The sequence below is a fragment of the Phalaenopsis equestris genome, unplaced genomic scaffold, assembly GCF_001263595.1.
Source record: "Phalaenopsis equestris unplaced genomic scaffold, ASM126359v1 Scaffold000002, whole genome shotgun sequence".
Classification (NCBI taxonomy): Eukaryota; Viridiplantae; Streptophyta; class Magnoliopsida; order Asparagales; family Orchidaceae; genus Phalaenopsis; species Phalaenopsis equestris.
Genome location: NW_018164444.1, coordinates 70823422 through 70837968, shown reverse-complemented (window position 1 = coordinate 70837968; position 14547 = coordinate 70823422). Strand labels below are relative to the sequence as shown.

At 35.0% G+C, this 14547-nt stretch overlaps 1 protein-coding gene across 4 annotated transcripts in view; it reads left to right on the top strand.

Moving 5' to 3' along the window:
• Positions 1–1966: 1966 nt before the first annotated feature.
• Positions 1967–14547, top strand: part of LOC110028430 (probable methyltransferase PMT3) — a 21458-nt gene continuing 8877 nt past the window's right edge. The window contains exons 1-6 of one of the 4 annotated variants that reach the window (XM_020730294.1): positions 2327–2409; positions 9712–9895; positions 10017–10114; positions 10216–10380; positions 10490–10672; positions 10909–11503. In XM_020730294.1, coding sequence (XP_020585953.1) covers positions 10234–10380; positions 10490–10672; positions 10909–11503 — 925 coding nt within the window. In that variant the 5' untranslated portion in view covers positions 2327–2409; positions 9712–9895; positions 10017–10114; positions 10216–10233. Of the gene's footprint in view, positions 2166–2326; positions 2410–9711; positions 10115–10215; positions 10381–10489; positions 10673–10908; positions 11504–14547 lie in introns of those variants that run through there. The other 3 variants (XM_020730277.1, XM_020730269.1, XM_020730285.1) reach the window with 3 other exon arrangements.

The window sequence follows — 14547 nt, the reverse complement described above, 5'->3', positions numbered from 1 at the left end:
ATACTGATGAGAATAGGTTCATACTGATGAGAATGCAGCTGATATGTTGACCAAGCCTGTTACTATCAACAAGTTCTTGCATTGCTGGGACTTGTTGAATGTTTGTAGTTGCTAGAGAAGCATGGTGGCCCAACCCACAGTGGTGCAGGTGTAACTCCCAGGTATTTTTTCTCCTAAGGAGCTGGATATTCGCAAATGTGGAGATTTGTTATGGTATGACTCATATACCATATAGGGACAGACCTTGGATCGAAGCGGAGCAGCGCGGAAGAATCTGTCCAAATTGGGAAGTTACGTGGGTTGGGGTGCGGGGGCAAAGCCCCGCAGTATGGTATAGGGGTAATATTGTAATTACATATTGTGCCTAAGGTTTACTCCTGGGTTATAAATAGACCTGTTAGTAACCCCAGGAAGTATCCATCTTTTCTGTAAAATCCTTTTCTGATTATTGAAAGGAACTCGTCGCTCGGCTCCCGAAGACGTAGACATCTTTGCTGAACCTCGTTAAATCTTTGTGTTCTTCTGGATTTGTGTCGATTACTGTTTTTCTTCGCCCTTATTTTCTCAACATCAAGTGAGTTAACCATTCTCTTCTTTCTATAATTGTACAAATATGCCTCTATAAATAAAAAACAAAGAGACAAATAAAAAGACCTCTCTCTATTTCTCTACAGAGACTTCCTTAATTACTCTCTCTCTCCAATCCTCCATCTCCCGACTCTAACTCTCGAGTCATATTTTCACGAAAAGATAATTTAGATTTCAACATCATTATTACTATCTTTCTATAAGTTAAATTCAAATTTTGCATTCCTAGTTTTATGAAACCGAAATTTTATGTGTAAATATGAAGTTAAATATGTAAATAAATAAGAATTGTGTGGCATGTATGCACATTCCCCTTTTAATAGAACATCTACTATTAGATTAGAGAAGTGCAAGCAACTTAATGTATACAGTATTATTGATAGCCTTTATTATTACCTTAGATGGGAGAATTAAAAATTCCATGATATATATATTTATATTTGAACTTCCCTGGCCCAAAAAAAAAAAAGGAGTTATTAGCAGAGGTCAAATTTCGGCATGTGCTTTAACATGCATAATAGCTCATCGTGCCAAGCATTGCTCACTGTATTTAAGGACATATATATATATATATATATATATATGCCGCGTACTCAGATCAGTTGGTCGGATATCTACTTATCAGTTGTAAGTCCCCTCTGGTCTGAGATTCGATTCTCCCCAAATGCAGGATGTGGTATTCGAATACTTAGACGCATGAGAGATGATCGAGACTCGTATAATAGCCTCCGACCATTCCTTTTAAATACACACACACACATCTTTGTGATGTGCGTGGGTGTGTATGAATGTGCATATATATACTCTTAGGGGGTGCTTAGTAGCGTACTTTTAGTAGGGTTTATAGCTCTATTTAACATAAATAAAGTCAAACAAGAAACACGAGAAGCTAAATCCATTTTCTTCTCCATTCTGTAAATTTTTTGATGTAAATTTGAATTTATTAAATTCAAATATTTGATGGATTTAATGAATTTAACTGGAGGAAAAAATTAGCATAGCTCAACTCTAATCAAATGCCAAATACATCGTAGAATTTAATTGGTTTTAACGCCAACCAAACCAAATACTATGATGTATTTAATTTTAAATGGATTTGATAAATTCGAATCTACCGGATTTGCTAAATCCTATTTAATCTAAATTGAAAGTGCAACCAAACGCCCTCTTGATTTTCTTAATTTTTAAGAATTTTTATTATTTATGAATTTAATTAAAATTTAAAAATATATTTAAAATGTAATAAGTTCTTAAATAAATATTATACATATATATATATTCTTAAATATATAGTTATATATATATATATATGAATAATACATAATATTTGCACTAAAATAGTAGACATAATCAAAGTCTGATGAAAGCGTGTCCAGAACTTCCGTTAGAAATTTTAATTCAAGCCACATGCTCTGAAACTCTTTATATCACTTGATTCCCTGCAATTGCTGGAAGCCTGGATCCACTCACTGGAGCTTTTAGTTGACCAACACCTCCATCTTCCATTACCAACTCTTAATTCGCAGAGATTTCTTCTCTACTCAATATTTCATCCAGATCTCCGTCCTCTTTTGAGAGTAAGCCAGTTTTTGATTCGCTTCCCATTTCGTTTTTCCGTTTGATTTCTTTGCATTCCATGGGATTTCGCTGAGCTTGCTTCGGTCCCTTGTCTTTTTCTCTTATATTTGTTTTAGGTTTCACTTGTTTTGAGATAACTCGGTCATTTTTGATGTCAGTGTTTGCTTTTTGTTGTGATTGCTTGTTCGTCCTTCAAGATGCTCTCGGATCAGAGTGGTGGAATTGAAGACATTGGAGTTATGGGTTTGTTTGCTTATTCAACACTTAGGTTTTAAGTTGTCATGGAGTTTTCGAGATGTGTTTGGACTTCATGTGGAGCATTAAGTTTTGAGAATCGAAGCACGCTTTACGTAGACAAGCATAGTCCAATCCTCGTGTCGAAGTTGAAACCATACGCACGGCCCCGATGTCAATTCTTGAATCCAATATTTCTTGGATGAGGCCAAAGCCCTCACAAACCAGCTTAGGGATCAGCGGGCGTTCCCCTATGCTTTTGGTCACTAATCCATTTGTTTCCTTATATTTCATGTCATTTTTAGTACTTGTCTAGGTGATACTGGATGTAACAAAAACAACCGAAAAAAAATATTATTACTCAAATCAAATGGGAAATTTCAACCAACCAAAACATAAATCTAAAATTGCAACAAACATGACACTAACTTCACTAGGGTTGGGCAAATGTGGTGGAGATGGTTGCTGAGAGTTTGGAAGGTTGCGGGACGATGGACGAGGTGGTTGACAAGCAGAAAACAACAAGGTAGCAGTTTCCCAATTCTGGACAACAAACACACATCAGCCATCGACGTGGAATGACTGTCCTGGATGATGGCAACAAGAGGAAGGCGAAGGTTGCGAGTGTGGCAGGATAGGGCAACGATGACAACCAAGATGGAGGGCTGGAACATGGGCGACAATAAAGATGGAGGGATGAAACATCAGTGATAACAAAGATGGGGGACAAGAACATTGGGAAGCTGAATGAAAATAGCAACATACGACTGTTCGGGGTGGCTATAGCAAAGAAAGGCGATGAGAATCTATGTGGGAAGGATGTGAAAGGGTAGGGGAAGGATAATTGCCACTTCAGGAGAGAGATACAACTGGAGCACTACTCGACCCTTAGATACGACCCTGGACGGGAAATAGAGATGTCGGTAGTTATCCCAAAAAGCAATACAAAAACTGCAATCCTAAACGACACAAAGCAAACAAATAGCCCTAAAATAATTAGGAGTGGCCCCACTCTATTGGGTGACACTCCCAATGAGTCAAGAGGACTAGCCAGTCCTTATTATTTCTGGATTGGTTTGGCCCAGATTGCTAGCCGTGTTTCCGTGCCCTGGCAGAGGTTCGAGTCACTAGGGATGGGTGACCGCTTACTTATGCTTTTGGTCTTAACTCAAATTATTTTATAATTATCTTGTGTCAATGTATTTCTTACATTAGATATTAACTTTAGCTCTTGATCATTCCTAAATGAGAGCAAGATCTACACTTCAATGAAATTTATTCAGGGAACTTGTATCATAAACTATTGAAGTACAAATCGTATAGAAACACATGTTCAAGCCTAAATCATGCGCACATGATAATCTTTGAACCTTTTGGATGGAGCCAAAACATGTGACTATTTGACTTGGGGATGGGAAACCATTCCCTTATGCTTTTGGTCATTACTAAGGGATAGGCAAAAGAAATTAACTAATTCAAAAATCTAAACCAAACCAACTAAATCGATTGATTTGGTTTGGTTTAGGTTTGACATTTAGTCTAAATCAATATTTATGCTTTGGAGTTGTGTAAAATTGAAAAAAATCAAATCAAATCAAATTATACACACACAGACACACTCATATCTGTATTTATATATGTATATATGCATATACATATACATTTAGTCTAAATCAAATCAATAAATATTTATGCTTTGGAGCTGTGTAAAATTGAAATAAATCAAATCAAATCAAATTCTACACACACAGACACACTCATATCTGTATTTATATATGTATATATATATATACATATATGTGTATACATATGTGTCGTGCGTCGTGACTGTTTGGTTGACAACTGTGTTGTTAGTCGTGAGTCACCTGGGGTCATGGGTTCGAGCCGCCTGAGTGCATCTGCATTGCAGTTCCACTCATATCTGTATTTATATATGTATATATGTATATACATATACATTTAGTCTAAATCAAATCAATAAATAGTTATGCTTTAGAGTTGTGTAAAATTGAAATAAATCAAATCAAATCAAATTATACACACACAGACATTCATATCTGTATTTAAATATGTATATATGTATATGCATATATGTGTATACATATATGCCGCGCATTGTGACTCTTTGGTTGACAGCTGCATTGTTAGTCGTGAGTCCCTTGGAGTCATGGGTTCGAGCCTGAGTGCATCTGTGCACTGTGTTGCACCGTGTGATCGAGTGGTTAGACACATGAGGTTGGTTAGGAGCTCGTATCATAGCCTCCGACCAATCTTATATATATATATGTGTGTGTGTGTTGTGTGTGTGTGTCCCCTATATATGTATTTATATACATATGTGTGTGTGTGTGTTATATGCATAAATAAAGTAAAAGGTTTTTATTTCTTGCCTCAATGCATTACACAATGCAACATATATACTAATGAAAGAAAACAAAATAAGAATCTAAAAAAAAATAAAAAAAATGAAAAAGATATGAGAAAATATCTAATAAAAGAAAACATAATTAGTGAAATATATTATGACGAAAGGAAACAAACTCCTTTTTAATAATATCTGCGAATTGAAATTTTTCAACACTCCCTCCAAGCTGGGTTGTATGTATTGTACAAAATAAGTTTGGATTTAAATTTATCATGACTAATCTTTGGTAGTGTTTTGGTAATAATATCAACAATCTGAAGTGGCTAGGAACATAGCTTAGCTGAACAACTCCATTGTTATCCTTTTTTGAGATGAAATGTCAGTCAATATCTATTCGTTTTGTTCTGTCATGATGATTTTTAGTTATACTATTAGTTGCTTAGCTATCATTGAACACCTTAATTGTATCTTTTGTCTCAACGTTAAGTTCTCTTAATGGTCTTTGAATCCACATTTCTTCACATATTCTTAGAGCAAGGGCACAATATTCAGATTATGTGCAATTTTGAGAGACAATAATTTGCTTTCTGCTTCTCCAGGTGACGAGATTTCCTTAGACATATAAAAAGTATCCAGTGGTTGATTTTCTATCAAGCACATCTCCAACCCAATTAGCATTTGTGTATACCTCAATTTCACTGCTTTTAGATATTTTGAAGATCAAACCATATCCAGGGGCTATCTTCAAGTATCTTAGGATTCTGTTCACTATTTTTCAATTATCCCCATTCCGGTTATTCATGTGTTAGCTTACTACATTGACTGAGTGTGTGATATCAATTATTGTGTGTGATATGTAGAGTGCCTTGCCCACAAGTCTTTGATATCTTTCTTTGTCAGTCGGACTACTTTCTTCACTTTTGTTCTATCATATGTTGGAATCCATAAGCGTGTCAATGAGCTTATGCCCAAGCATGTTAGTTTCATATAACAGGTCTAAGATATACTTCCTTGAGGATATGATAATTCTCTCCTAAGAACGAGCCACCTCCATTTCTAGCATATGTCGAAAGGATCCGAAATTTTTGTTAATCTTTAATTTTGTCGCAAGTATAATTTTTGCTTGATAATTTTCTCTAAATCATCATCTATCAGGATGATATTATCTATATATGCCCAAGCATGCTAGTTTCACCTAAATCCTTTTCCGTCGAAGGAAAAATGATGTGAGTATCTTGAAAAGAATCACAAAATTGATATTCCCTCGAGTGCTCCACTTGAATTTCAAATTTGGAAAAATAAAATTGATTATCTGAGGTGACATCCATAGAGTTAATTATTTTCTAGTGATTGGAGAGTAGCATTTGTCCCTTTTCTATTGGAGTAATTGAGAAAATGGCCTCTCAGAGATATGTGATCAAGTTTGGTGCGGTGTTGTTGATGGAAGTGGACAAAGACAAAACAACAAAAAATCTTCAATGGTAAGTCACGAGAAAGATAATAGATGTGGGTAGGATTCTATGAGAATATTATAAAGAATATAAAATTTTAGGACTCTACTAGGCATCCTATTGACGAAATACGTGTCTCTGAGAATGACTTCCTCTCAAAGATACTTTGACATTTGATTAAATAACATAATTTCACGTGCCACCTCAAATAAGTGTCTTTTTTTAGTGACTTCGTTTTGTTGAGTATTCACAGAAGAACATACACGAGTATTTGCAGAATAACATATATGAATAATATCATACTTCGAAAGATAAGGACTAAGGGTGTAATTAAAATATTCCTTGGCATTATCAGTTTTAGTTGAATTTTGCTTTGGAATTGAGTGAGGATCATAGAATGAAAAGATTGAAATATGGTGGCTGTTTCAAAATTTTCTGTCATAAGGAATATCCATGTTGTTTTTGTATGATCATCTATGAATGATACAAATCATCGTGCCTCATTTATATTGTCAGGGTCTTCAGATATCACTGTGAATTATAGAAAAATGATGTGAAGATTTGTACCGTTGTTTAGAGTATACATGCCTGGTATGTGTTGCAAGTTGACAAGTTTCATATTTATAAATATTTTAACTTTTAGTGATAAATAAATGTGAAAACACCTTTTCCATGTACAAAAAATTTGGATGACCAAGATGACAATGATTCAACATTACGTGATTTTTAACTGATACTACATTGACATAATTTGAACTAGACTCAAAAATATAACTTGAAGAATGATCTTGCCTATCATTGAAGCTACTTTTATTGAGTCTGTATAAACCACTATGCATCTCAACATTGCCAAACTCTTTTTTCGAATCCACCACTTGAAAATCATAATAATTAGAATAAAATTTTGTCACACATTTTAGATCACAAGTAAGTTTGTTGAATGAGGGTAAGTTGTAGTTTAATTTTGGAACATAAAAAACATAGTAGAGATGAATATCTTTTTGTCAATTTGCTCGATCCAATTCCTTCTACTGAGAATGATCCAATAACTATTTAAACTACAGAGTGACTGAAACATGGGTTATAATTTTTGAAAACGTTGATATCTTCTTTCATATGATTTGAGGTTCTAGAGTTAACTAGCCAAGCTTTTAATTTATTGCTTTGGACATTAAAAGCATGGGATAAGATCCCTTGGCATGCTAAAAAGCGAATAGGTTATTTCACAAGATTGTGATGCTTGTCCAGAACTGGAACTAAATATTCTCTGCAGTGCCTCAATTTGCTCCATATTGAAATGGCTGAATTATGAATTATTGTTGTTTGTCATAACAACATTTGCACAATTTTTCTTATCATATTTTCCATTAAATGACTTCCAATCTGCAGATTTGCCGTGTAATATCTGCCACTTTTTCTTCACATGATCAAGTTTTTTACAATAGTCGCATGATGATCGTCCTTTTTTAGGCTTAACATATAGAGAGAATTTTGAGTGTACAATGCTGATCCTTCAACAGATGGCATGGTGTCATTTTCTTTCATCATCAATTTCTTTCTGCTCTCCTACCGTCAAACTTATGTAAAGGCCTCTCGTGGTGGGGATGTGTTTACTTCCGACAATTCTCCCCTTGACTTTATCTAAGTTTTTATTGAGGCCAAAGAGAAATTTGATCATTCTTTTTGTTCAGTAATCCTTTTATACAAGACATAATCATTAGGACATTTCCAAGATTTAAGGGTCTGTTTGGGGCAGCTGCAGCTTATTTAAAAAGTGTTATGCAACAACTGTGGCAAGAAGCTGCTGCGTAGAAGCTGATTATCTGTTTGTTTTTTTACAGTTTAGAAACAACTGTGCTGCAGCTGTTTCTGAACAAATGATCTTTCTGCCCCTATACTATAATGTCGTTTATAACAAAACTAATTCTGCTAGCATAATCCATACTTGAAAACAAATATCAAGTTTGAACATTACAAAATAAAAATTGATATCTCACTGTACAGTAAGTAACACGACAATCAATAATAAAAAAGAATTATTAAAATAATAATTAATAATATGATAATATTATTTTTAAAATATATTTGGTTTATGTCACAAGATAGACTATCCTCTAAGGAAACTCTCCACGCTTGATCACTATTGGTGGTAAAATTCTCCAATCCATATGCCCACTTAAAAAAGTCACAACTTTATGTTCTTATCCTTAGATACCTGTATAACTATCTGGCGTAGCTATGTGGCTGTCGCGAAATAAGCAGTGAACGTAACAGTTTACAGTAGCAGTACAATGCTCTGGAAGTACCAGAATTCTTCGAAGTCTTCTTTCTTGAATGCATAAAACTACAAAACACAATCCATTAGATGCAACATTAATGAAAATGAATAATAGAAGTAATTTATTCAAGTTTGATGAAGCTATGAGGTCTCAGAGAACACAATATATAAACTGACGAATCTATTATTACAAGAAGATAACAAACCTTAAAAAAAATATCCAGTTGTCTTTAAACCATGTACCAAACTCGTATGTGTCACATATGCATATCACCAAAATAAATAATCCAAAAGAACCTCAAATGCTATAGGACTGAAAAAGGAGAGAAACTTGGTTGCCTTCATTGGGATTCACATGTGTCAAAAACCAATAGTAACATATAGGTCATCCAGAAGAACCTTTAAGTTCAAATATCTCATCATAGACCTCCAAAACTAAAAAATAAAACATGCAATATTTTGATTACATATTATATCCATAGTTTCCGCATCGGCCATCTAACTGGGAAATAATACATGCATAAAAACTGAAAATAAATTTGAGATTCAAAATATGTATCATTTGCATAAAACAAACCTATCATACTAAAATAATTAATAATATTATGAAACCCCCATGATATTTAATCTTCTATCATGTTAGAACTTAGAACAAATTTATCAAACTAAAGTTGTCTAGAGCGCACGAAATTTTTTAAAACCAAAGCAAGCTAAATTGAATCTGATTGAAACTAACAAACATTTCCAGAAGGTTTGTGTTTTTAAAAACAAAAATTGAACTCAACCCAAACTAACACTTGGTTTTGGTTCTGAGTTTGATTATATGTTTTGGTTTGGTTTGTTTTTAAATAAATGTTTGCTTCGAACCAAATTGATCCATGCTATTTAATTTGTTTCTTTATCATCTTTTATTTTTATTTTGTATTTCTTATGTTTGATATCAATTAGCTTTGTTAGTTCAAAACGATAAAGATCTAAATTTTAGTAAACTTCATTTTCAGAATTTATATCACAGGCTGTTTTATTTGTTTCTTATAATGTTATTTTCCCTTTTTTAATTAGTTATGTTTGCATCTTCAAAATTTCTAATCTTTACTCCTCGTAACTTTGTTGCCATAGGTTTACTTGCTTTATGGTGAGCATCATGATTTTATCATAGTTAATGTTTTTTACTTATGGAGGTTGTTGTTTTAATTGTTACTTTTTCTTTTTTCTAGCTCGTTGAGCTACAGTGGTGGCCAAAGTCCCGGCAGGGGGAAATACTAACAGATTCTTACTTTGGAGGGATATCAATCATCGGTGCTTGAATATTATTCTATTTTTACTTTATAAGTGGATTGGTCATAGTTTTTTCCAAGGAGAATGAAGGGAAGAGCTGATGGAGGCCTGAAGAGGTCCTTGGTATCTTTCTGGTGTTTTCTTTTGCTAGTGTTAGGTTTCTTATTCATCTATCATGTTGTTCATCGGGGGCAACATGCTGGTGCTGCTTTAGATTATGGTACCAAATTTTCAATGTCAGTAGGTTGGGGTAGCAATGATGATGGAGATGCTACCCAAACATATAATTATGTTTTTGAAAAAAAAGATGGAAATGAAACTATCACACCCAAGAGCTTTCCAGTGAGTGTTTTCTTCACCTTTAATTTCATTAATTAATTGAATGATATTTCTAGCTTATATTTTCCTACAAAACGTCAAGATTTGTTTCATATTTTACCAAGGTGTGTGATGATCGCCACATGGAGTTGATTCCTTGCTTGGATAGAAGCCTAATTTACCAAACACGGTTGAAGCTAGATTTGTCCTTGATGGAGCACTACGAGAGACATTGCCCACAGTCTGACAGGCGCTTCAATTGCTTGACCCCCCCACCATCTGGTTACAAGGTCATTAGTGCTATCGATTTATTTAAGAATTTCATCATTTTGTTGAATGTTTTTTTAAAAATGCATTCTTTTTGTTCTTGTGAATTTACTTTTGATCTCCATACATTAGGTTCCGATAAAATGGCCAGAAAGTCGAGATGAAGTTTGGAAAACAAACATACCTCACACTCATCTTGCACATGAAAAATCTGATCAGAACTGGATGGTTGTGAAAGGCGACAAGATACATTTTCCTGGTGGTGGCACCCATTTTCATTATGGAGCTGACAAGTATATTGCCTCAATTGCAGATGTATGCTACTTTCTTATCATCTCTATTTTTGCATTAGCTATTAAAATTCTAGAAAGTCCTTTTGTTGGTTTCTTTTGAATTGTTTTAATGTTTAGTGATTCATTTAAGCAAACTTATTTGGTTGATTTGTTAAACCTTGGCAAATTTTTCATCACCCCAAAGAATCTCTTTCACAGTTTGTTTTTTTTTAAGGTAAACAACCATAGAATTCTATTTTATTTTACTCTGCTCTACAGATGCTGAACTTCCCAAATAGCAAAATAAACAATGACGGTAGATTGAGAACAGCCCTGGACGTTGGTTGTGGAGTTGCAAGCTTTGGAGGATATCTTCTCTCTTCTAATGTTATAACAATGTCTTTGGCTCCAAATGATGTACATCAAAACCAGATTCAATTTGCTTTAGAGAGAGGAATCCCTGCCTTCCTGGGTGTTTTAGGGACATTGAGACTCCCTTTTCCTAGCAGGTCATTCGATCTTGCTCATTGTTCACGTTGCAGGATTGACTGGCTTCAACGAGATGGGATCCTTCTGCTAGAGCTTGATAGACTTCTTCGGCCAGGAGGTTTTTTTGTTTATTCATCACCCGAAGCATACGCACAGGATGAAGAGAATTTGAGAATATGGAGTGAAATGAGCTCACTGATAGAGCACATGTGTTGGAAAATTGCTGCAAAACAAAACCAGACAGTTATTTGGGCCAAACCTCTAACAAATGATTGCTACATGGATAGACTGCCAGGTACTAAGCCTCATTTGTGCAGATCTGATGCTGATCCAGATGCAGTTTGGGGTGTTCAAATGAAGGCTTGCATTAGTCCATACTCTGAGCGTGAGTACTCTCTGAAATATTATTATATTTATAGTTTATATATTTATATCCACACAGTTTAATCTTTTTACTATTTTGGAGTACTTAAATTTGTCTGTAGTTTCAAGCTTGTTAATATACGGCTACATATTAGTTGGTTGTCTCTTTGGCATTCAGGTAGCTAGCTCTAGGAGTTCTTATAGATTGGACACCTGATTAGTGCATTTCTTCTGAAAAATTTGCCTTTTTCGAACATATGATTTGCTATATATTTTAACTATGCTAATTATAGCCGCAGCTATAAAAAGCCATCTTTTGCCTTTATGTTTCTAAAAATTGTGCTCCGTATGGGAAGCTTCTGGCATCTCCAATGTTTATTGGATAAAATTAATCTGTGCTAATTACCAGTTTTTTTATTGTAGCCTTTTATTTTATTTTGAGTTTGCAGTTGAGTCTTATTTCTTCGGGGCTGCTTACTTTAGTTTATCGGTAGTCTTTTTTTTTTTTTTTTCATAATATTTGAAACTCTAGATGCTAATGACGTGATTGATCAAATGAATAAACTTTCCTTCCGTTTCTCAAGATGGCCATGCAGTAGGAAGAAACTTATAATACTAACCGTGCAATTACTAGATTATTTTAGATCTAAACCAGTTCATCATAAGGCCTATATCTTTATCGTATTACAAATGACTTCACTTTAAAGTCCCCGGGCTTCTAATTTCTACTACTAATAAGTTTTCCATGACGCAATCAACTGACAAGCATAAAGCATAGTTAAAACCCCGTACATAGAAGTTTCCTTTGAAGGCAAAATAGGATCCAATAACGGGCAATTTAGCCTAATCATTTAGCCAATCTTTCTACGTTCGATACTATTAATAAGGACTGTCTCAAAAGTTTAATCAGTGAAAAAGTCAAGGCAGCCATGACTTTTGAGAACACTAAAAAGCTAACTGGCAATGACCGTCTGTACCTGGAGGACTATAAGTAGGTGTAGTAGGGAATACTCGAAACCAAAATTCAATAAAATTTTCAGGATTGGTGATGAAAGCAATATCTAATGTGGCTCAAAGCGATTTGTAGATGCATCGAAGGAAATGGCACGTTGTTCTTTTGCTAATTTATCAACAGCTTCTTTTGCATCACCTTTAAGTGATATGCTGAGCTCCCAAATAACTTGTTCAAAATATTTCAGAGCTCAAGGCCATCCTCATGAAGAGGTTAACCAAGGAAAAATTCTTTTGGCCCAATTCTCTAAATTCCCCATCTTAAACTTGGGCATTTTCTTATTTTATAACCCCGGTTAAATATGAGATACTTTAATAGGTTAGCTTGGCCGCTTTTTCAAATATGAGGTGATGCATAGGTCAGCCCTTGAGGGAAAGAACCAGCTTATTTAAGTGCTTAAGTCGCAAGGTACAAAATTGGTAATGAGGCCAAATTCTAGTTTTTCTTACATCAACGTATTAGTAGGATCCAACGCTATCAATCCAACTTCATTTTGGGAGGACGAGCGAAATATAATGCTAATTGGGAACAACCTTATTACCGCTTGATCTTTATTAACTATAATTGGATTCAACATCAATTGCTCAAATTACTTACTCATATGTGGGTATTTCAAAATAGCAGGATACGATACCAATTGTTCTTCACTTTCTTAATAAGATTTAGCCTCGGTGAACCAGCTTCCCCTGGGAAGGAGTGGAAAATTGCACTAAGCTATTAGAATATAATTTTTATTATTCATTAATCTCTACTAAAAACACTAACCAAAGCCAATGGAATGCATTACTAATTGTCCTAACAGTGCATGGCAGTGCATACTTGCATAAATTTGGGAGTATTCGTCCATAACTGTTCTCAAATCCCCAATGAAGTCCAAGAAAGATTTTAGGACCAATAAAGTAAAAAAACTACAGGAGCCTCCTCTAACACTAACCTGTGGAATCAATTCTTGCCTATGGGATGAGCAATGTGAGAATGAAGAGCATCAAGTCTTACCTTTTAACCAAAAAATAGCAGAAAAATGAAGCCTGCAGAATCCGTCCCCAATCACCCGCACCTTTCAATGAACTCAAATTCCAGGAAGGTCACAATGATCTTGCTCTCCATGGAGATGGGTTCACCAACTTTGAGACCATTCATCTTCTGGGTTGATTTTAAACATTTATAATATGGTTTTTTATAGCTTAGTTGAGCTTGATTGAGATAAGAATGTTAAGATGGATGTGGTTACAAATAGGAATCATAATTTAAACAATAATTATGTAAATGGGCAGTTGGAGTAGCATATATTGAAGATATAGTTGGTGAAAATAGACTAAGGCTTTATGGACATGCATAATTTGTTATGGTAACTTTGAAATTTATAACGATCGACTACGAAGCGAATAAATATAGCACGAGAAAATTCACACAAAAAAAAACACAGATTTACGTGGTTCGGCAAATTGCCTACATCCACGGAGTTGCAGAGGATTTTACTAATTGAGGAATTTACACCGTTTGAACACAATAATAATTGCAGGAGAAAGTCTCTCACTTTCTCACTCTATCTTCTTTTCTCTACACCGAGATACACCGAAGAACACACCTTGCGATTCTACTGATTCGTATCCTTCAGCCCGTAAGTCTTCTTCCTCGTGCTTTGCGATACTTCCTTCACCAGCAAACCAACGCAGAACAGAAGAAGAATGAGGGAGAGCCGAAGAGAAGAACTTGGTTTAGGTCCTGCGACGGGAACGACGACGGGAATGACGACAGGAACGGTTGCGGGAACGGCGACTGGAACGGCGGCACGAAGCAAAGAGAATGGCGACGCAGAATTTCGGCGGGGAACGACTGGGAGATCGCGAGAAGAATAGGGCGTGGCTTTTGGGAGAGTAAAACCAATTTTTGCTTGGCTGGTTTTTTTGTAACCGAATAGAAGCAGTTTCCTTTTTTTTTTTTTTTTTGATAATGGTGGCGGGAGTAGTTACAGAAAATGGCAAACAAAGGCATATAAGTTTAAATATATATTAAACTGGGCTCCACACTCAACAAATCTCCCACTTGGAGAC